The sequence below is a fragment of the Somniosus microcephalus genome, chromosome 17 (assembly GCF_052327205.1).
Source record: "Somniosus microcephalus isolate GS21.2 chromosome 17, FLI_Smic_1.0, whole genome shotgun sequence".
In the NCBI taxonomy this organism is placed as follows: Eukaryota; Metazoa; Chordata; class Chondrichthyes; order Squaliformes; family Somniosidae; genus Somniosus; species Somniosus microcephalus.
In genome coordinates this window covers 1,164,301-1,188,034 of record NC_141003.1, presented here as the reverse complement: position 1 = coordinate 1,188,034, position 23,734 = coordinate 1,164,301, and the positions used below count along the sequence as shown (strand labels likewise).

Here is a 23,734-nt window from a genome sequence, read left to right as displayed (position 1 = left end):
TTGAGATTGGTCAATAAACAAAGTTAATCAATAAATGATACAGAAACCCGAGTCCCCGGGTCCTCAGCCCTGGTGTGAAGTATGCTGGCCACCAATTTTCCGTTACTAACTGGCACCTCAGGCCCCGCCCAGTCTGGTTTAATTACTAAATGTTTTCTAACTCGGGTTTCAGGCCTGTCATTCTGAGGGAAACAAGGCCTCATTTATTGGTGTGTCCCACCCGAGCGGCTGTTAATGGCTTTAATAAACTGGCAGCAAGGTTTTTTTTAAAGGTGGAAAGAGGTGAAAAACGCAACTAGCGATGCCTCAAAACTCACGGACAGAGAAATCCACTTCATCAGCGCCCCTGCCACAGGACTCAATATCCACCCCCCTCCACCACTGGTGCACTGTGTCTGCAGTATGTACGGTCTACAAGATGACCACGGTCAGGCCGTGTGGAGTCAAGGGCCAGGCAGCAGAGTGGATGGAAAGAACGCTAAAAACTTCCCTTAACTCCAACCCTCTGATTTCTGTTTTGTAGCCAGCTTTCCATCCATTCTGCTGCCTGGCCCTTCCCTCCACACAGCCTGACCTTGGTCATCTTGCCGATCTTACATACTGTTATGGATAGCAAGCTGGTCACAAAACAGAAAACAGAGTAGGGGTTAAGAGTAGCTACTCAGACTGGCAAAAGGTGGGAAGTGGTGTTCCACAGGGATCGGCACTGGGATCACTAATTTTCAACATTAACATAAACGATTTGGACTCGTGAATCAGAAGAACAATTTCAAAGTTTGTCGATAACAACAAATTGGGAGGTAGAGTTAATACTGAGGAAGACAAAATGCAAGAAGACATTAATAAATTCCAGAATAGGCGTGTAATTGGCAAATGAATTTCACTGTAGATCAGTGTGAGGTGGTATGTTAATGAATGTCACTATAGATCAGAGTGAGGTGGTGTGTTAATGAATTTCACAATAGATCAGTGTGAGGTGGTGTGTTAATGAATTTCACTTATGATCAGTGTGAGGTGGTGTGTTATTGAATGTCACTATAGGTCAGTGTGAGGTGGTGCATTAATGAATATCACTATAGATCAGTGTGAGGTGGTGTATTAATGAATTTCACTATAGATCAGTGTGAGGTGGTGTGTTAATGAATTTCAGTGTAGATCAGTGTGAGGTGGTGTGTTAATTAATTTCACTATAGATCAGTGTGAGGTGGTGTGTTAATGAATTTCACTGTAGATCAGTGTGAGGTGGTGTGTTCATGAATTTCAGTGTAGATCAGTGTGAGGCGGTGTGTTAATGAATTTCACTGTAGATTAGTGTAAGGTGGCGTGTTAATGAATTTCACTGTAGATCAGTGTAAGGTGGTGTGTTAATGAATTTCACTATAGATCAGTGTGAGGTGGTGTGTCAATGAATGTCACTATAGATCAGTGTGAGGTGGTGTGTTAATGAATTTCACTATAGATCAGTGTGAGGTGGTGTGTTGATGCATTTCACTATAGATCAGTGTGAGGTGGTGTGATAATGAATTTCACTATAGATCAGCGGAGGTGGTGTGTTAATGAATGTCACTATAGATCAGTGTGAGGTGGTGTGTTGATGAATTTCACTATAGATCAGTGTGAGGTGGTGTGTTAATGAATGTCACTATAGATCAGTGTGAGGTGGCGTGTTAATGAATTTCACTATAGATCAGTGTGAGGTGGTGTGTTAATGAATTTCACTATTGATCAGTGTGAGGGGGTGTGTTAATGAATTTCACCATAGATCAGTGTGAGGCGGTGTGTTAATGAATGTCATTATAGACCAGTGTGAGGTGGTGTGTTAATGTATTTCACTGTAGATCAGTGTGAGGTGGTGTGTTAATGAATTTCACTATAAGTCAGTGTGAGGTGGTGTGTTTTGGTGGGAAGAATAAGGAAGCCACTCACTACTTGGACAAGGGGGTGAAATTGGGTTGCTTTGTGTCTCCCGCGATATTCAGTGGGAGGTTAGCGGCAGAGGTAGTCGGTAGCTCCCCGCAGCACCGCACCGCCGGCAATGACGTCATCGCCACGCGCAGCACCCCGGCTGCAACCTTGGGTTGCGACCCCCTGATCTATCGCCGGACGATATGTCCGACAGGGTCAGGGGTTGTTTCTGCAGCTGCAGCAACGCCACTTAAAGGGCAGGTGTCGGGCGGCAACTTATTATTTTGGCTGACTGCCAGCACCTGCCCCCTTCCCTTTTCTTCTTCGGGGTGTCGGCTGCGATCGCACAGCCCGGCGCTCCTCTTGGTCCAACACCCCACTCCCCGGTGGTCCAGCAGGGCCCCGGTGTGCGCAGTGCTACGACCCTCCCCTTTAATCAGGGAGGAAGCACTGCTATGAAGCGGTGCTATGTGCCGACGGGCATGGCGCTGTTACTTGAAGCGCCGTGAAATTCACTGGTAGCGCCTCAAGAGGGAGGGGAGCGCTTCCAGTAGCACCCTGCCTCCTGCCTGGGGTGCCACCACTGAATTTAATGCGCAGCGGCGCTAACTTTTTTGGGGCGCTAAAATTAGCCCTGGTGACATTAGCGGCCCAAAGGGGGCACCACCGAATTTCCCCCTAAGAGTCTAAATGGGCTAGAGGAGCAGAGGGATCCAGGGACACAGATACACAAATCACTAAAAGTAGCGACACACGTTAATAAGGCAATTAAAAAAAAAGCACTGGGGTACATTCCTAAAGGAGCCTTCTGATCCGTGCCTAGGAGCTCTGAACCATGGCAGAGAGCGGCTGGGACATATTTCTCACACGCCTCGAGATTAACCTGCACAGCAACTTTGCTGTCAGTGAAGAGAGACGAGAAAGACCAAAGTGCCGTTTGCCCCTCTCAGTGTGGCCCTGAAGGACTGTGTCCAGGCTGGAGTTTTGTTCCCGCCGTACGATCCTCCCCCAGATTGTCCTTTCTGAGCTCCAGCCAGGTGATGCTAAACACTCAGGTGGGAAAGACAAAAATCTACAACAATGTGTTTAAAACAAAGTTGATTTATTTGACACATATCCAGAATATTAAACTCCAGCCCAGTTCCCGGAGTTATTAACATCAGCAGAAACAATCCCCAACTGTCAGAATGAACATGGTTCAGTCCTGGATGTGATTAACAGCAGCAATAACAGCAGAATCCAACCCCTGCAGTCACTTGTGAACTCGCTGGTGTGTCAGCAGGTGGGATGAGTGAGTGAATCCCTCCCCACACACGGAGCAGGTGAACAGCCTCTCCCCAGTGTGCGTGCATTCGTGTTGTATCAGCTTCCTTTTGCTTATAAAACTCTTCTCACAGTCCGAGCATTTAAAAGGTGGCTCATCAGTGTGAACTCGCTGGTGTTTCAGCAGGTTGGATGAATTAGTGAATCCCTTCCCACACTCAGAGCAGGTGAACAGCCTCTCCCCGGTGTGAACGCGCTGGTGTGTCAGCAGGTGGGATGAATTAGTGAATCCCTTCCCACACTCAGAGCAGGTGAACGGCCTCTCCCCGGTGTGAACTCGCTGGTGCATCAGCAGTTTGGATGACTGAGTGAATCCCATCCCACACTCAAGAGCAGGTGAACGGCCTCTCCCCGGTGTGAACACGCTGGTGTATCAGCAGGTTGGATGACTGAGTGAATCCCATCCCACACTCAGAGCAGGTGAACGGCCTCTCCCCGGTGTGAACACGCTGGTGTCTCAGTAGGTTGGATGACTGAGTGAATCCCTTCCCACACTCAGAGCAGGTGAGCGGCCTCTCCCCGGTGTGAACACGCTGGTGTGTCTGAAGAACAGATGACTGAGTGAATCCCTTCCCACACTCAGAGCAGGTGAACGGCCTCTCCCCGGTGTGAATGCAACCAAAAACTCCCATTCCTACTGGGAGAGGAGAGAAGCTGTGTAACACTGGCGGCACACTATGTTACAGCTTGCCATGAACAGAGGGACAACCAGTAAACTAAGAAAAGAATATATATAAACAATGCGAATGTATATTTATACACTCAGGGATATATCTGTTTATACACTGTATGAATAGAACTGCGTTTATGTGCTCAACCATAAATGTATTTTGATGCATTGGCAACATAAGATGTAACTTATCATGCCAATAAAGCGATTTGAATTGTGAATTGTGTATTGATAGGCCAGAGGATTGGCTGAAGCCTCATCCACACACAGAACACGTGTACGGTTTCTCCCCGCTGTGAACGGTGCTTTTTGCTTCCATGTTCAGAGGCCGATGATATTCAGATCCGATGAGTCGAGTGACTCGGTCAGATCTTGACGTGATGTTTGGTTTGAGTTTCTTGTCTGCAAATCCTCCCCTTCCAGTGCCCTGTAAAATTAATTTAAAACAGGGAGCGTGAGAGACAACCCACAAGAAAACAAAGGCAGGTTGTGAAATTGAGCTCAATGAATCTGGTCAATTGTGGGGCCGGCACGAGAGAAAAGTGACCATGAAAGCTGCCAGATTGTCATAAATACCCAACTGGTTCACTGATGTCCTTCAGGGAAGGGAATCCGCCACCTGGTCTGGGCCTACACAAGACTCTGACCTCTATGGGAGGAGAGAGAGAGGTGGGTGTGGGAGGGGGAGGGGGCGAAGGAAAGGAACTTTATACATCTGCAACTCGACCAGAACTTTGATAGAACCTCCAAAACCCGCAACCTCCACCACCTAGAAGGACAAGGGCAGCTGTTGTATGGGAGCACCATCACATCCAAGTTCCCCTCCAAGTCAGACACCATCCTGACTCAGATATATTCATCGTTGCTGGGTCATAATCCTGGAACTCCTTACCGAACAACATTGTGGGAATACCTTCACCACACGGACTGCAGTAGTTCAAGAAGGTGACTCACCACCCCCTTCTCAACGGGAAACTGAGGATTGGCAATACAGGAAACTTTCGTTTAAACGGAGGTTAAATATCCGGAACGCTCTATCCACCGGCAAAATTGAGGAGTCGGTTCAGGTAACTTTTTTTACTTTTAGCTGCTTTTTTTCTCCATTTGTGGCTCTGCAAGCATGTCGCTGAAGCTGTTGCTTAGCTACAGAGATGCTTGCAAGCTGCGCCGACTGTTTTGAAGCTGTTGCTAAGCAACAGGGTTTGTTGCTTCAGACGGAGCTCAGAAGCTCCGTATCTTTTAACTATAGCGCTCGTTTCTCCGGCAGTGTTGATTGACCGGCACCAGCTCGGTCCCGTCAGTGCCGGATACCAGAAAGTTTCCTGTATTTGCTGCTCTTGCGAGCTACGCCCACATCCCAAAAATGAATTAAAACAAATCTGTAGATGTAAACTGGATTAAAAGCCTGTACAGAAATACTTGTTCCTAAAACAATACTCTTTTACATTGTACGGACAGTGTCTGTGTAACAACCTAATCTCCCCTAGAATCCACCTCGACAGTCTCACATTGGAAATTGTTGGGTCCTCCTGGGCTCAGAAGTACTGGGGGTTCATAGAGTCATAGAGTCATAGAGTTTTACAGCACAGAAAGAGGCCCTTCGGCCCATCGTGTCTGCGCCGCCCATCCATCCCTGTCCAGTCTAATCCCATTTTCCAGCATTTGGTCCATAGCCTTGTATGCAATGGCATTTCAAGTGCTCATCCAAATGCTTCTTGAATGTTGTGAGGGTTCCTGCCTCTACCACCCTTTCAGGCATTGAGTTCCACATTCCAACCACCCTCTGGGTGAAGAAGTTCCTCCTCAAATCCCCTCTAAATCTCCTGCCCCTTACCCTGAATCTATGCCCCCTTGTTGTTGACCCCCCTACTAAGGGGAAAAGTTCCTCTTTATCTACCCTATCTATGCCCCTCATCATTTTGTACACCTCAATCAGGTCCCCCCTCAGCCTTCTTTGCTCCAAGGAAAACAACCCCAGCCTGTTCAGCCTCTCTTCATAGCTGAGGCGCTCCATCCCAGGTAACATCCTGGTGAATCTTCTCTGCACCCTCTCCAAAGCAATCACATCCTTCCTATAGTGAGGCGACCAGAACTGCACACAGTACTCCAGCTGTGGCCTCACCAGCGTTTTGTACAGCTCCATCATAACCTCCCTGCTCTTATATTCTATGCCTCGGCTAATGAAGGCAAGTATCCCATATGCCTTTTTAACCACCTTATCTACCTGTTCCGCTGCCTTCAGGGATCTATGTACATGTACACCAAGGTCCCTCTGACCCTCTGTACTTCCTAGGGTCCTACCACTCATTGTGTATTCCCTTGCCTTATTTGTCCGTCCAAAATGCATCACCTCGCACTTTTCAGGGTTGAATTCCATTTGCCACTTTTCCGCCCATCTGACCAACCCGTTTATATCGTCCTGTAGCCTGAGGCTTTCCTCCTCGCAATTTACCACCCCACCAATTTTCGTGTCATCTGCGAACTTACTGATCATACCTTTTACATTCTCATCCAAATCATTTATGTAGATCACAAACAACAAGGGACCCAGCACCGATCCCTGAGGTACCCCACTGGACACAGGCTTCCAGTCACAAAAGCAACCTTCGACCATCACCCTCTGCCTTCTGCCACTCAGCCAGTTTAGGGTCCAACGCGCCAAGGCACCCTGGATCCCATGGGCTCTTACCTTCTTGACCAGTCTCCTATGCGGGACTTTGTCAAAAGCTTTACTGAAGTCCATGTAAACCACATCCACAGCATTTCCCTCATCCACCCCCCTAAGTCACCCCCTCGAAAAATTCAATCAGATTTGTCAGACATGATTTACTCTTAACAAAGCCATGCTGACTATCCCCGATTAATCCTTGCCTCTCCAAGTGGAGACTAATTTTGTCCCTCAGAATTTTTTCCAATAATTTCCCCACCACAGATGTTAGGCTCACTGGCCTGTAATTCCCTGGTTTATCCCTGCTACCCTTCTTGAATAATGGTACTACATTAGCTGTTCTCCAGTCCTCTGGTACATCCCCTGTGGCCAGAGAGGTTCTGAAAATTTGTGTCAGAGCCCCTGCAATCTCCTCCTTTGCCTCCCACAGTAGCCTGGGATAATTCTCGTCCGGGCCTGGGGATTTATCCACTTTTTGGCCTGCTAAAACCGCTAGCACCTCCTCCCTCTCGATGCTAATATGTTCAAGTATGTCACAGTCCCCTTGCCCGATTTCTATGTCTGCATCGTCTTTCTCCATAGTGAACACAGATGCAGGTTAAACCCAGCAGCTTCTCCTCCATCTCCACTCCAGCTCAAACTGAAACATGGAAACATATACAGACATAGAAACATAAAAGATAGGAGCAGGAGTAGGTTATTCAGCCCCTCAAGCCTGCTCCGCCATTCAGTGCGATCATGGCTGATTATCCAAATTCAGTACCTGGTCCCTGCTTTCTCCCCATACCCCTTGAACCCTTTTGCTTTAAGAAATATATCCAACTCCTTCTTGAATATATTTAATGTATTGGCCTCTACTGCCTTCTGTGGTAGAGAATTCCATAGGTTCACCACTCTCTGGGCCAAGAAATTCCTCCTCATTACTGTCCTAAATGGCTTACCCCGTATCCTTAGACTGTGACCACTGGTTCTGGGCTCCCTGACCAACGGGAACATCCTTCCTGCATCTAGTCTGTCCAGTCCTGTCAGAATTTTATAAGTTTCAATGAGATCCCCTCTCATTCTTCTAAACTCCAGTGAGTACAAGCCCAATCGTCCCAATCTCTCCTAATACGTAATTCCTGCCATCCCAGGTATCAGCCTGGTAAATCTTCGTTGAACTCCTTGCACGGCAAGAACATCCTTCCTCAGATAAGGCGACCAAAACTGCACACAATACTCACAATGTGGTCTCACCAAGGCCCTGTACAACTGCAGCAAGACATCCTTGTTCCTGTACTCAAACCCTCTCGCTATGAAGGCCAACATACCATTTGCCTTCTTAACCACCTGCTGCACCTGCATGCTTACCTTCAGCGACTGCTGCACAAGGACACCCAGGTCTCGTTGCACTTCCCCTTCTCCCAATCTATTGCCATTCAGATAATAATCTGCCTTCCTGTTTTTGCCACCAAAGTGGATAACCTCGCATTTATCCACATTATACTGCATCTGCCATGCTACTGCCTAATCACAAAACCTGTCCAAATCATACTGGAGTTTTTCGGCATCCTCCTCACACACGCCCACCCTGCTTTGTGTCATCTGCAAACTTGGAGATGTTACATCTAGTTCCCTCGTCTAGATTATTTATATATATCGTGAATAGCTGGGGTCCTAGGACCGATCCCTGCGGTACCCCACTAGTCACTGACTGCCACTCGGAAAAAGAGCCGTTTATTCCAACTCTTTGCTTCCTGTCTGCCAACCAGTTCTCTATCCAAGTCAGTACCTTGCCCCCAATCCCATGTGCCTTAACTTTACACGCTAATCTCTTATACGGTACCTTATCGAAAGCCTTCTGAAAGTCCAAATACACCACATTCACTGGTTCTCCCTTTTCTATTCTACCAGATACATCCTCAAAAAATTCCAGTAGATTAGTCAAGCATGATTTACCTTTTGTAAATCCATGTTGACTTTGTCCGATCCTGTCACTGTTTTCCAAGTGCTCTGCTATTACATCTTTTATAATGGACTTTAGCATTTTCCCCACTTCCGATATAATTCCCCGTTTTCTCTCTACCACCTTTTTTGAATAGTGGGGTAATATTAGCTGCCCTCCAACCCATGGGAACTGTTCCAGAGTCTATCGAATTTTGGAAGATGACCAGCAATGCATCTACTATTTCTAGGGCTACTTCCATAAGTACCCTAGGATGTCGATTAGCAGGCCCTGGGGATTTATCGGCCTTCAATCCCGTCAATTTCCCTAACACCATTTCCCTACAAATACTGATTTCTTTCAGTTCCTCCCTCTCATTAGACCCTATGTTCCTCGACATCTCTGGGAGGTTATTTGTGTCCTCCTTTGTGAAGACAGAACCAAATTATGTATTTAATTGGAATGCCATTTCTTTGTTCCCCATTATAAATTCCCCTGATTCTGACTGCAAGGGACCTATACTTGGCTTCACCAATCTTTTTCTCTTCACATATCTACAGTTAGTTTTTATGTTCCCTGAAAGCTTACTCTCATACTCTATTTTCCCCCATTTAATTAATCCCTTTGTCCTCCTTTGCTGAATCCTAAACTGCTTCCAACCCTCAGGTTTACTACGTTTTCTGGCCTATTTATATGTCCTCTCCTTGGATCTTACACTATCCCTAATTTCCCTTGTTAGCCACAGTTGAGTTACACTTTTTGTTTTACTTTTATGCCAAACAAGGATGAACAAATTCTGTAGTTCATCCAAGCGATCTTTGAATGTTTGCCATTGCCTATCCACTGTCAACCCTTTGAGTAACATTCCCCAATCAATCCTACCCAACTCGCGCCTCATACCATCATAGTTTCCTTTATTTAAATTCAGGACCCTAGTCTCTGAGTCAACTGCTTCACTCTCCATCTTAATGAAGAATTCTATCATATTATGATCGCTCTGACCCAAGGGGCCTCGCACAACAAGATTGCTAATTAATCCTTTCTCATTACATAATACCCAGTCTAAGATGGCCTGATCTCTAGTTGGTTCCTCGACATATTGGTCCAGGAAACCATCCTGTATACACTCCAGGAATCCCTCCTCCACAGTATGGTTACTAATTTGGTTCGTCCAATTTATATGTAGATTAAAGTCACCCATGATAACTGCTGTGCCCTTATTGCACGCATCTCTAATTTCCCATTTAATGCCATCCCCAACCTCCGCATTACTGTTTGGAGGTCTGTATAACACTCCCACTAACGTTTTCTGCCCCTTGGTATTTATCAGCTCTACCCATACAGATTCCATATCATCAGATCTAATATCCTTCCTTTCAATTGTGTTAATCTCCTCTTTAAAAAGCAATGCTACCCCACCTCCTTTTCCTTTTTGCCGATCTTTCCTGAATATTGAAAACCCCTGGATGTTGAGTTCCCAGCCTTGGTCACCCTGGAGCCATGTTTCCGGAATCCCAATCATATCATATCCGTTTACCTCTATTTGCGCAGATAATTCAGCCACCTTATTACGAATGCTCCTCACATTAAGACACAAGGCCTTCAGGCTTGTTTTTTTTAACACTCTTACACCTTTCAGAATTATTATTTACTGTGGCCATGTTTGATTTAAACCCTTGATTTCTCTGACCACCACCTTTGTTTTTCTCCTTCCTGTCTTTTGCTTCTATCCTGGTTTCCCTTTCCTCTGTCTCCCTGCTCAGGTTCCCAACCCCCTGCCATTTTCGTTTAAACCCTCCCCCACAGCACTAGCAAACACTCCCCCTAGGCCAGCGGTCCTGGTCCTGCCCAGGTGCAAACCATCCAGTTTGTACTAGCCCCACCTCCTCCAGAACCGGTTCCAATGTCGCAGGAATTTGAATCCCTCCCCCATGCACCATTCCTCTAGCCATGTAGTCATCTGAAATATCCTTCTATTTCTACTCTGACTAGCACGTGGCACTGGTAGCAATCCTGAGATTACTACCTTGGAGGTCCTATTTTTTAATTTACCTCCTAACCCCCTATATTCAGCTTTTAGGACCTTGTCCCGTTTTTTTACCTATATCTTTGGTACCTAAATGCTACGACAATTAGTTGTTCACCCTCCCCTTCCAAAATGTTCTGCAGCCGCTCTGAGGCATTCTGGAGTCACGTTTGCGGCCGCAGAAACGCCTATTTATTCCCCTTACAATAGAATCCATTATTACTATAGCTCTCCCACTCTTTTTCCTCCTGTCCTGTGCAGCAGAACCACCCACGTTGCCAGGAAGTTGGCTGCTGCTACCTTCCCCTGATAAGCCATCCTCCCCAACAATATCCAAAGCAGTATATCTGTTTGAGAGGGGGATGGTCACAGGGGAACCCTGCACTACCTGCTCTGCCTGGTGGTCACCCATTCTCTTCCTGCCTGTGTAGCCTTTACCTGCGGTGTGACCAACTCCCTAAACGTGCTATCCACGATGTCCTCAGCATCGCAAATGCTCCAGTATGTATCCACCCGCAGCTCCAGCGCCGCAATACGGTCTGTCAGTAGCTGCAGCTGGATACACTTCCCGCACACATGCTTATCAGGGACACAGGAAGTGTCACAAGAATTACAGACACCCTATAAACTCCGCCGCCTCGCTCTTTATATCACCGCCGCCGCTCCTCACAGGTCTGCTGCTGTGGGGCTTACCTGCTCCACCACCTCGCTTTATATCACCACCGCCGCTCCTCACAGGTCCGCCGCCGCCATGGGGCCTACCTGTGCCTCGGATAACAGATACATAGAAGATTGGAGCAGGAGTTGAACATTCGGCCCCTCGAGTACCTGAAGGAAAGAAATGTGCAGGGTTACGGGGAAAGGGCGGGGAGTGGGACTCGCTGAAGTGGTCTTGCAGAGAGCCGGCACGGGCTCGACGGGCCGAATGGCCTCCTTCTGTGCTGTAACCATTCTGATTCTATAAAATATTTGAAAGTTTGTTCTACAGAAGCACAAGGTTTATCTGCTTTTATTGATGAATTTAAAAAGTCTGTAGTAAAACCTTGTGTCCAATGCGGGAAATAAAGGCCCACAGCCTCCCCTGGCCCCGGGCCCTGAACAAGGGACTGGAGAAACTCGCTGCCCTGCGGATCAGACAATCAGCCGGCGCTAGTCCCGCCCCTCGGGCTCCCCGATTGGTTGGAGGACCCGCCGCCGGCTCGCTCCTCCAGCCCCGCCCACTGGGTGCCGCGAGTCCCGCCCCTCGGCCTCCCCGATTGGTTGGAGGACCCGCCGCCGGCTCGCTCCTCGAGCCCCGCCCACTGGATGCCGCTAGTCCCGCCCCTCGGGCTCCCCGATTGGTTGGAGGACCCGCCGCCGGCCCCCTCCTCCAGCCCCGCCCCGCTCGCTCACTATTGGTGGGAAGCTGCCGTCAATCAGGCCGCGGGCCCGGGTGACGTGTCCCCGAGGAGATCACGTGCACCGTCCAAGTGCCGCCGCTCGGTCCGGGGCCTCGCGGACTCTGAGGTTTTTCTATTTCTCTCGATTCTCTCCCGATCCACCCCGCGCCATTCTCCACCCAATCGGAGCGGAGAAAACTCACTTCGCGAAACCGATCGCGACTCTGGAACCGACACCAAGGCCTTTCCCCGGAATGGCCCCGCGCCGACTCTGTCCGGCAGGATCCGAGTGCGCAGGCGCAGCTCCGAGTGGGGGGAGGGGGGTTGGTCTCCTCTGGGCATGCGCGGTGACCCTTGGTGACCGGGAGGAGTCGCTGTGCCGGACTCGGCACAAACCGCCGTCCCGTGTGCGCATGCGCGGGCTCTCGTCTGTAAATCAACCAACCGCCAGAAGAGGTCGCTGGTGAGACCAGTGAAGAAAGAAAGACTTGCATTTATATAGCGCCTTTCACCACCACCGGACGTCCCAAAGTACTTTACAGCCAATGAAGTACTTTTGCAGTGTCGTCACTGTTGTAATGTAGGTAATGCGGCAGTCAGTTAGTGCAAAGCAAGCTCCCACAAACAGCACTGTGATAATGACCAGATAATCTATCATTTTTTTATGTTGATTGAGGGATAAACATTGGCTCGGACACTGGGGCTAATTCCCCTGCTCTTTCCCACATTACAACAGTGACTACTTCATTGTAGTACTTAATTGGCTGTAAAGCACTTTAGGATATCTGGTGGCACTATATAAATGCAAGTCTTTCTTTCCTGAAATAATGCCATGGGATCTTTTACATCCACCTGAGAGAGCAAACGGCCTCAATTTAACATCTCATCCGAAAGACAGCACCTCCGACAGCGCCGCACTCCCTTAGCACTGCACTGGAGTGTCAGCCTGGATTTTTGTGCTCAAATCTCTGGAGTGGGACTGTGAACCCACAACTTTCTGACTCAGAGGTGAGAGTGCTGCCCACTGAGCCACTGGCTGACACTAAAGAGCAAGCAGTTCTGACGAATGGTCATCGACCTGAAATGTTAACTCTGTTTCTCTCTCCACAGATGCTGCCTGACCTGCTGAGTATTTCCAGCATTTTCTGTTTTTATTAATGGTGTTTTTATGAAAGAAACGAGGGAGTGATTGCTGACGGGAAGAATGTTGGGTCGTCCTGCGCATGCGCACCTCCCTGGTGGTTGAGGCGAAACACCGACTCGCCCCCACCTGAGCCGCGCACGCGTACCAGATGTTGCGGCTCCGCATGCACGCCCGATGTTCCAACCGTGGGGTTTTGTGTGCTGAGCATGCATGTTGTGGACCGATCGGGACGGGCGATTGTAGAGCAGGAGGGAGAACGCGGGGGCCATGAGCACATGCGCGGGACTCAGAGTGCTTTCTGGAGCGTGGGGGGCTTGTGGGTATTACAGCCGCCATTACTGCTGATCCTTTCAACCAACCTGTGCAGCAGCTGGGGCCTGAAACTCTGCTTCACTGCCCCTAGGTTCGGAAAGGGGAAAATTAAACAACAGTTTGCCTCTGATCCTTTTCTGATCTCAATTTACAGGGTAAGAGATGTGGAGCAGTTACAGGCGGGAAGCTCAGACCAAACATCACGTCAAGATCTGACAGAGTCGCTGGATTCATCAGGACCTGAATATCATCGGCCTTTGCACATGGAAGGAGAGAGCAGGGATCGCAACGCAGACAAACCGCACACGTGTTCAGTGTGTGGACGCGGATTCAGCCGATCGCCTGACCTGGTGAGACACGTGCACCGTCACACCAGGGAGAAACCGGGTAAAGGTGGGGACGGGGGGAATGGATTCAGTTCCCCGTCTGCATTGGAAGTTCAATGGGGCAGTCACACCAGGGACAGTCTGTTCACCTGCTCCGTGTGTGGAAAGGGATTTGTTTGTTCATCCCACCTGCAAACACACCAGGGAGTTCACACTGAGGAGAGACCATTTCAGTGTCCTGACTGTGGGAAGAGCTTTAAAAGCGCTCAGTATCTGAAGGCACACCAACTTGTTCACACTGATGAGAGACCATTTCAATGTTCTGACTGTGGGAAGAGCTTTAAAAGCCTCAGGGAACTAAAGCAACACCAACTTGTCCACACTGATGAAAGACCATTTCAGTGTCCTGACTGTGGGAAGAGCTTTAAAAGTGCTCAGTATCTGAAGGGACACCAGCTTGTTCACACTGATGAGAGACCACTTCAATGTTCTGACTGTGGGAAGAGCTTTAAAAGCCCCAGGGAACTGAAGGGACACCAGCTTGTTCACACTGACGAGAGATCCGTTAAATGTTCTGACTGTGGGCAGAGCTTTAAAAGCCCCCAGGAGCTGAAGCGACACTGGCCCCTACACACTGGGGAGAGGCCGTTCACCTGCTCTGTGTGTGGGAAGGGATTCACTCGGTCATCCCACCTACTGACACACCAGCGAGTTCACACTGGGGAGAGGCCGTTCACCTGCTCCGTGTGTGGGAAGGGATTCATTCAGTCATCCCACCTGCTGGAGCATCAGCGAGTTCACACTGACGAGAGGCCCTTTAAATGTTCTGACTGTGGGAAGAGCTTTAAAAGCTCTGGGGAGCTGAAGGGGCACCAGCGAGTTCACACTGATCATAGAATCTAACAGCACAGAAGGAGGTGATTCGGCCCATCGTGTCTTTGAAAGAGCTGTCCAATTTAGTCCCAAACCCCAGCTTTATCCCCATAACTCTGCAAACTAGTCCTCTTCAAGGACTCGTCCAATTACTGTTTGAAAGTTCCTGTGGAACCTGATTCCAGCATCCTTTCAGATGGTGCGTTCCAGATCTTAACAACTCTCTGTCTGAAAACAATTCTCCTCATTTCCCTCTAGTTCTTTTAGCAACTATTTTAAATCTGTGACCTTTGGTTACCGACCCACTTGCCAGAGTGAACAGTTTCTCCCTACTTGCTCGATCAAAACCCCTCATCATTTTGAACATCTCTATTAGGTCTCCTCTTAACCTTCTCTGCTCTAAGGGAAACAATCCCAGCTTCTCCAATCTCTCCACATAACTGAAGTCCCTCATCCCTGTTACCATCCTGGTCAACCTCCTCTGCACCGTCTCCAAGGCCTTGACATCCTTCCTAAAGTGTGGTGCCCAGAACTGGACACAAGACTCCAGCTGAGGCCAAAACCCTGCAGCTGTACAAAACCCGGGTTAGACCACACCTGGAGCACTGTGAGCAGTTCTGGGCACCACACATTAGGAAGGATATATTGGCCTTGGAGGGAGTGCAGCGTAGGTTTACCAGAATGATACCTGGACTTCAAGTTACGAGGAGGGATTACACAAATTAGGGTTGTATTCCCTGGAATTTAGAAAGTTAAGGGGTGATCTGATCGAAGTTTTCAGGATATTAAGGGGAACAGATAGGGTAGATAGAGAGAAACTATTTCCGCTGGTTGGGGATTCTAGGACTGGGGGCATAGTCTAAAAATTAGAGCCAGACCTTTCAGGAGTGAAATTAGGAAACACTTCTACACACAAAGGGTGGTAGAAGTTTGGAACTCTCTTCCACAAACAGCAATTGATGCTCGATCAATTGTTAATTTTAAATCTGAGATTGATAGGTTTTTGTTAACCAAAGGTATTGAGGGATATGGGCCAAAGGCGGGTGTATGGAGTTAGGTCGCAGATCAGCCATGATCTCATTGAATGGCGGAACAGGCTCGAGGGGCTGAATGGCCTCCTCCTGTCCTATGTTCCTAACTAGTGATTTGTAAAGGTTTAGTGTAACTTCCTTGTTTTTGTATTCAATGGCACTGTTTACAAAGCCAAGTATCCCATACGCTTTCTGAACCGCCTCACCAACTTGCCGTGGCACTTTCAAAGACTTGTGAATATGGACCCCCAGGTCCCTCTGCTCTTGCACCCCCTCAAAATAGTCCCATTTAGATTATACGGCCTCTCCCTGTTGTTTCTCCCAAAGTGCATCACTTCACACTTATCATCATTTAATGTCATCTGCCTTGTGTCTGCTCATTTCACAGTCTGTCTCTGTCCTTCTGAAGTCTGCTACTGCTACACTCTCAAAACTTGGCAACATAGTAAATAGTATCATCCGTAAACTTTGACATTGTTCACCTATACCCAAGTCCAGGTCATTTATATCTAACAAGAAAAGCAATGGTCCTAATTCCGACCCCTGGGGGAGCCCACTGCATACTTCCCTCCAGTCAGAAAAACATCCCTCAGCACTGCTCACTGCCTCCTCTCCCTTAGCCAATTATATACCCAAATTACCATCAGCCCTTTAACTCCCTCTGCTTCTATTTTCAGAGTAAGTCTCTCGTGGTATTTTATCAAATGCCTTTTGAAAGTCCATATATACATCTGCTGCACTACCTTCATCAACCCTCTGTTACTTCATCAGAGAACTCAATCAGGTTAATCAGACACGATTTACCTTTAACAAATCCATACTGGCTGCCCCGTATTAATCCATGCTTCTCCAAGTGAGAATTAATTTTGTCCTTGACAATGGTCTCTAGTCGTTCACCCACCACTCACAGAATCACAGAATCACAGAAACCCCATAGTGCAGATAGGGGCCATTTCGGCCCATCGAGCCTGCCTGATCCCCGTAACCCCTACACCAACACATATCCCACCCTATCCCCGTAACCCCACGTATTTAATCCCCCTAACACTAAGGGTCAATTTATCATAGCCAATCCACCTAACCCGCACATCTTTGGACTGTGGGAGGACCTTTTCGGCGCGAAAACAGCAGGGACTCCCAGGGTATAAAGATTAAGCCCAGGAAGTCCTCTGCCCCCTTTTTTGTCTCTTTTACTCTTTGGACTGCAGGTGAGCAAGGCTTCTGACCCACTAGCAAGACAATCTAGTGAGAAGTAAAGGGGTGGTAATTTAAGGGAAATGTTGCTAAGATTGTAAGGTTAACATTGTAGCCATTTATCCCTCGTTTTTGCCGTCTGCCTTCCCCGGTTGAGCAATTTTACCGTGATTACTTTGATCGTGTGGTGTAGTTTCTTTAGTTTTAATAAAATTTGACTTTCTTGCAGACTATTTGTCCGTTTTTAATATATCATTAATTATAAGTTCCTCCAGTCAGAACTGGATGTTTTTTTTAGCAATTTGAAACCGCTGATTGAAATTGGTCACAGTGCAGTGGCAAAGGCTGCCTGACCAGGTAAATTACCGTAAACCAGGTAAAGGATGCCCACCTACAAATTGGCGACCGCGGCAGGACTGGAGGAAGTTTTTGATAGGATAAGTGGTCTGGATCTGGAGAAAGCATCAGCTCTTGCTTTTCTTGCTTTCAGTCTGTGGGTAGCCCTGCAGAAGTTAGCGGCAGCATGTAAGCTGACCTATTATAGTATAGGTGGCTGGGTTAAGAAGGGTGAGATGAGGGTGCGGGAGGAGGTTACAGAGGCCAAGAATCGGGAGTCAGAGTTTGAAAAATGCTAGGCGGAGGTAGAACGCCTCATAAGAGAGGTGAATGAGGCCAGAGATAGTGGGATGAGGGTGTGGGAAGAAAATGCACGCCTCACACTAGAGGTCACAAAATGGCTGGTAGAGATAGAGCGCCTTGTGCAGGAAGTCACAGAGGCTAGGGACAGTGAGATGAGGCTACAGGAGGAAAACGCACATCTCCCCCAAGAAGCTAGCGAGGGCAAAAGCCACACGAGGCACAAGATAGAGTTCCTAAAGTGCCAAATTACAGAAGCAATGAGTAACGAGATGAGACTGCGGGAAGAGAATGCCTGCCTCACCTCAGAAGTAACAGAGCAGGAGGAAAATGTTAGGGAGGTAAAGGCAGCTTATAGGCTGGCCTGCGACCAAAGATTTAGTGGAGCAGATCATACCCCATTTAACAGAAAGATAGAGATTTTGGGTATGGAGTTATTAAGGACTAAAGGGATGGTATGTCTCATAAGTCCGAAGGGAAGTCCGTCGGACAGTACCAGCAGCCCAAATCAAACCGCCCCTCAGGCAGCACCCAGAACAGAGCTGGCTAGGGAATTAGAGATCCCAAGACCGCAGCCCACAGCTCTGAGTTTTGAGGAGCTCTGGCAGCAAGAAGGGGTGGACAATGGGGTGGTAGGAGAACGTCAGCAAGTCCCACTAGGCAGGCAGGGACCAGGACCAGTGTACACCCTCCAACAATGGAGGTACGGTCCGCCCGTGAATGATAATGACCCAGGGGCTGTTCCGCATACCTATCTGGTACCCTATGATACCCAACAGCTCAGAGGCCTGGTGAAACATATTCCGCTGCTCTCCGAAAAGGGAGACCCCTCAGTGCACTTCCAAGAGATAGAACATGCAGCCTGTGTTAACGGCTGTGATGACGAAGAGAAAGCCAAAATGTTGCTTTTCTCTGTAGATAGTAAGCTCTATCAGACCCTTTCAGATGAGGCTGAGAGGGCAGAAGGGTTTTGAGGACCTAAAGGAGGAAACACTGGAAGCCATGGGTGCAAACGACGGCAGTCCGTTCGATCGCATAGGGAAAACTCTGCAGAAGGAAGGGGAGACCCCACAGGCATTTGCAGACAGGCTGTGGCCAGTCTACAACAGCGCGTGTACAGGGGGACAAGATAGGGCACACCTGAACCCGCAGCAGCGGACCCAATGGCTTTGTTGCCTGGTGTCCAATTGCCTGCCTCAGATAAAAGCAAAGGCTGATACTTGGTTTGACCACCGAGACCCCCTAGCAACCGAAGAGACTGTAATCCGGCAGCTCACGGTAGCATATAGGAATGGTCGGAATAGTGGGACCCCCCAGCAAAAGGGTAAGGTCCACGAGGTTAAACCTGGGGCTCAATACAAGAAAGAGTGGCACCAGGAGGGGAGCCATCCCTCCCAAGGTCACTTGTTACAGGTGCGGGGAGGATGGCCACTGGCGCAGGGATTGTGAAAAGCCTGGGAGAGATGATAAAGCCAGGACCCCCGAGGCCCAACTCAGAAGGCAGAGACAGAAACTTCTCCCGACACAGTCGAGTCCGTCATGGAGTCGATAAAATCTTTCCTCAGGGCCAATCAGGGAAAGGTAGCAGCCATCAGTGGTGCTGCAGCCCCCTCGCCCACCTCTGCCTCCCCACAATGACTGGAGCCCGCGCAGCCTGTCCGTCTGTGTAATCTCCGGTACGATGAATGGAAGAGACCGCTCGTACAGATGGAGGCAGAGAAGGTTACAGGGACTTATCTATTGGATACGGGGGCATCATGCACCGTGATCCATACGGATAATCCCACCACCTCACCTCTGTCTAACGGGGTTCCATACATACTATCGGGATTCACCGGTCAGGAGCAGGTGGGGGTAATTTATGGGCAGGCAGCAGACAGCATGGGGAAGCAGCATTGGAATAACCGGCTGCTGCTCGAGCCTAGCAAGAGCCACCAGTGGGAGATAGGAGACCTCGTGATGGTAAGAAACTATGCCCAGGTGGGAAGTTTAGAGCCACTCTACATGGCACCCTATAGTATTGTTGATAGGGCCAGCCCCATGGTCTGTGCAGTAAAACTACCCTGGTGCACAAAGTGGTTCCACGCCAACCAATGTAAATTGTATAAATCTGACCAAACAAATTCAAGTTCACAGGCTGTAAAGACAGGCGCTGTGGCTTGTTTCAAAGAAAAAGTTGTCCGGCCCACCAATTGGGACACTTCCCCGCCCCAGTGGGACCTAAGTTTTGGCCAAAGTTTAAATTTGAACCAGTTATTTAGTTCAGAAACAGAGAAACCGCAGCCTGAGAGTAGAAATCTGCAGGCTGCTGCGAGTTCATTCACAGAAAATCGCTTGGGGGGCTCCAGGGAGGAGCCGCCTTTTGAAGAGACTGCCTGCTCATGTGTAGTCGCCGGTCTGGAGACAGGAATTCCCCAGTCTTTTGAATGGCCTGTTCGCGCAGGTGCAGTTCCCCAGCCCGTGACCACAGCGGCTCCTCTTCAGTTTTCTCGCGCAGGCGCAGTCACTTGTTTAAAGGAACAAGCTTCCCAGCCCCCTTCTAGAGTGGTTCCCCCTATGGTGTGGGACTCTGGGAGGAAGGGATAGCAATTCCTCTTGCAGGGAACATATGGAAGGAGCTGGTACCAGGTTTTGGACCTGGAGAGGAAGATTTTCAGCCACCAGCAGCGGGTGGTGAGGGGATACCTGCCCCCAGTACAGGAGTGGGTAGGGAAAAGGAGACAAACCCGGATTACTGGCAGGCTGCCAGGTATATTAAAGAGTGCGGGCTGTTTGCATCAGGGGGAGAAGATTCCCAGCCAGCTAGGGCTGTGACCCAAGCTCAGGGTCCGTCAGCCAAAGTTTCCCCCACAGAGACGCCCCTCAGAAGGTCTCAGCGGGTCCACAAGCCCAAGATAAGATGGTCACCAGAGTACCCGCCACAAAGAGCAATCTCCCGAGCCCGGGAGGAAACAGATCACAGAGGTCCCCAACTAGCAGCCATAAGCTGCCAGGGACCCGAAGCAGGAGGCAGTCCAGCTTTGCTGCAGGCAGCAGAAATCTGCGACAGTGACACCAGAGATTAACCTGGCCATCCGGAGATGGGCGGCATTTGTATTATAGCTTTGTGTTAAGTTACCAATGTTTATAGCTTGCTTTTAAGGTGTTTAAATTTTAAGTTTAGAATGTAACTAGTAGTTTTGAGTTTAAGTTCAAGGTTTAAGTTTATAAGTGTGCCAAATGCTTGTATTTTGGTCCGAGGTCGAGGGACCCGACCATGTCTCCACCTAAGACAGCAGGTCAGTGAGAGACCTGGCTGCATGTCCTTTTAAGTTCTTTTGCAGGAGAGTGGACAAAGGAGCAGCTCTGTTCGCCCAGACCGAGCTGGGCATCGAATGAAGATATGGTTATACAGAATGTTGGGGATCACCTCGCCACTGGACGAATCCAGGAGGAGACCCCGCAGTAACCTTCGGGAGAAACCGGACAGGGTCCGGAGGAACCTGCCTATTCATCCTACGTGGAAGAGATGGCGCCAGCTGGGTGGGGCACAGCCCCAACCCAGCACTATCCTGACCGAATTTCACTTGCAGGAGACCTCGCTATTGAGTCATGGTGGGGAAGCGCGGGCACCTTGTCAGATAGGGACGCGTTCCCCGGGAGTGGGTGGTGGTGGCCCGGGAAAGATTGTAAAGGGTGGAGGAGACCCAAGAGTTGCGTGGGTGCGTTCAGGGAAGGGAGGAACTCACCCGGGGCCCACGGGCAAAGTTAGAGTGTAAGTGTGGCTGGGAGGGATGAGTGAGTGGCCGGATCTGGGATCCAACTTTGAGTGTGGGGCCAGTGAGAGCCGCCACACAGGCACCCATCATTTTCTGCAGCCAGTCGAGGGAAGACGGGGGGGGGAGGGACTGGGAGTCACAACCCCATACTCCCCGGTCCTGGTCTGTGAAACATGAGGGGTACCCCACCTCCACAAAGGGACAAGGGAACGGCTCGGGGCTGGCGGATCAGACTGTTCTGTAAAATCCATTCTGTATGTTTCAAAAGTTTAAGACCATTAAAGGGGGGGTGGAAGGAACATTTACTGCCCGGGTGGGAGGAGCAATACCCACTCGAATTTTGTGACCCATCATTGGCACGTGATGGTCGGAGTTTATTTCAGCGTTTTGTTTCAAATGTTTAATGAAGATTTTTGTATTTTGTTTAACACTTCTAAGCGGTGCAGAGGCATAGGACCCTCTCCATGCTTGGGATCATTTTGATTACATTGTATAACCAAGATTGCAACATTTTGTAATATGTTATAATGTAACAAGTGGTGCAGGGGTATGAGACCCCTTATTGTAACATTTTGTAATTGATGTATCTGTAGATGCCTACCGTACCATGGTTTTTCTCGGATTTGAGGGGATTTGACGGGTCGGGGAATCAGTGATAGGTAGCTATAGGTAAATACAGGGGATGATTGTTTGTGGGGGGTCAGAAAATTTTGCTCACTTCTTCAAGTGGATGCTACAAGCAAGTTGGAAGTGTCCAAGGGGGAATGTAGGGGTCGCAAAATCCCCTCAGCCCCCGAAGATTGGGAAATATTCATCCACATTGTGGACGAAGACTTGTGTGATTTAAATTGTCTCTGGGTTGGACAATGTTTTAAAACATACCCAGAACCGCAAAAGGCTGCGTTAAAAAGCTCGTAAGCTAGGCAGCACTTGGACACTGGAATCAAAGAACTTTGTGAAAATCGCACACTTTTAAGATTGTACATTTTATTAAAAGATGTACTCTTGAGTTTTGGACTGTTTAAATTGCCCAGGGCATAAAAATGGCTGAACAGACCTCATGGAAACAGAATTTTAAAAGGCAGCAGAAAAGGACAGACAGGCTGTTAGCATATGAAAAGCTCAGCCCTGCCCTGTAGTAAGTTTGAATGGAGCCCGAGCTGTCACTCACCCTATGGTATTGGGCGGGTCCGGTAACCTACAAGCTGCTTGTTTACACTGGGGAGTAGCCCGTTTGAATCAGCCAATCATTGGACAGCAAGCACAATGGGTTGTTTACACACATCCATTCACTGAAATTGACTCTACTGCGTGATGTCTCCATGTATGAATGGAGGAAGTTAAAAGCCCTTCTCTTGTGTTTTCGGACTTTTCGGAGCAAAAACAGCAGGGACTCCCAGGGTATAAAGATTAAGCCCAGGAAGTCCTCTGTCCCCTTTTTTGTCTCTTACTCTTTGGACTGCAGGTGAGCAAGGTTTTGACCCACTAGCAAGACAATCTAGTGAGAAGTAAAGGGGTGGTAATTTAAGGGAAATGTTGCTAAGATTGTACGGTTAACATTGTAGCCATTTATCCCTCGTTTTTGCCATCTGCCTTCCCCTGTTAAGCAAATTTACCTTGATTACTTTGATCATGTGGTGTAGTTTCTTTAGTTTTAATAAAATTTGACTTTCTTGCATCCAGACCATTTGTCCGTTTTTAATATATCATTAATTATAAGTTCCTCAAGTCAGAACTGGAGGGGGGGGGTTTAGCGATTCAAAACTGCTGATTGGAATTGGTCACAGTGCAGTGGCAAAGGCTGCCTGACCAGGTAAATTACCGTAAACCAGGTAAAGGATGCCCACCTACACCACTGACATTAGACTGATTGGTCTGTAGTTATCAGGTTTTTCCCTCTCCCCTTTTTTTAAACAGGATGTAACATTTGCAATTCTCCAGTCATCTGGCACCACTCCCATATATCTGAGGGAGATTGAAAGATTGTGGTCGGAGCTTCTGCTATCTCCACCCTAGCTTCCCTCTGCAATCTAGGATGCATCCACCTGGACTGGGTGACTTGTTAACTTTGAGTGATGACAACCTATTTAGCACGTCCTTTCTATCCATTTTTATCCAATTTCTCTACTCCCCCCTCCTCTACTGCGACATTAACTTCATCCTCTTCTTTTGTGAAGACAAATGCTAAGTACTCATTCAGTACCTCAGCCACGCCCTCTGCCTCCGTATGATGAGCTCCTATTTGGTCACTAATCGGCCCCACCATACCTTTAACTATCCTTTTACTTTTCATATGTTTATAAAAGATTTTTGGGTTCCCTTTTACATTACCCATTAATTTTTTCTTGTATGCTCTCCCTTGTGTCAGCTGTGGCTCAGTGGGTAGCACACTTGCTCTCTGAGTCAGAAGATTGTGGGTTCTTAGTCCCACTCCAGGGACTTGAGCACATAAAGCGAGGCTGACAGTGCAGTGCTGAGGGAGTGCTGCACTGTTTCTGATGAGACTTTAAACTGAGGCCCCGTCTGCTCTCTCAGGTGGATGTAAAAGATCCCATGGCACTCTTT

At 48.5% G+C, this 23,734-nt stretch overlaps 2 protein-coding genes across 3 annotated transcripts; one reads left to right on the top strand and one right to left on the bottom strand.

Annotated features, from left to right (window-relative positions):
- Positions 1-3,554: 3,554 nt before the first annotated feature.
- LOC147105436 (uncharacterized) lies at positions 3,555-12,210 on the bottom strand. Of its 2 annotated transcripts, none has more exons than XM_086009805.1 (3): positions 12,099-12,210; positions 11,210-11,344; positions 3,555-4,325 (listed from the first exon to the last, which is right to left on the bottom strand). In XM_086009805.1, exon 3 carries the CDS (start codon positions 3,858-3,860, stop codon positions 3,555-3,557), a length of 306 nt encoding a protein of 101 aa, XP_085865931.1. In that variant the 5' UTR covers positions 3,861-4,325; positions 11,210-11,344; positions 12,099-12,210. The 2 variants fall into 2 exon arrangements, with proteins under 2 accessions (XP_085865931.1, XP_085865932.1); XM_086009806.1 differs by lacking the exon at positions 12,099-12,210 and adding an exon at positions 11,559-11,663.
- On the top strand, positions 11,953-17,005 carry LOC147105435 (uncharacterized). The gene is made up of 2 exons (XM_086009804.1): positions 11,953-12,022; positions 13,506-17,005. The coding sequence occupies exon 2, from the start codon at positions 13,615-13,617 to the stop codon at positions 14,578-14,580; it is 966 nt and encodes a 321-aa protein (XP_085865930.1). The 5' UTR covers positions 11,953-12,022; positions 13,506-13,614; the 3' UTR covers positions 14,581-17,005.
- Positions 17,006-23,734: the final 6,729 nt, after the last annotated feature.

Excerpts from the sequence above, each read along its gene's own strand:
- LOC147105436 (XM_086009805.1), bottom strand. The coding sequence starts at position 3,860 with ATGGGAGTTTTTGGTTGCATTCACACCGGGGAGAGGCCGTTCACCTGC.
- LOC147105435 (XM_086009804.1), top strand. The coding sequence starts at position 13,615 with ATGGAAGGAGAGAGCAGGGATCGCAACGCAGACAAACCGCACACGTGT.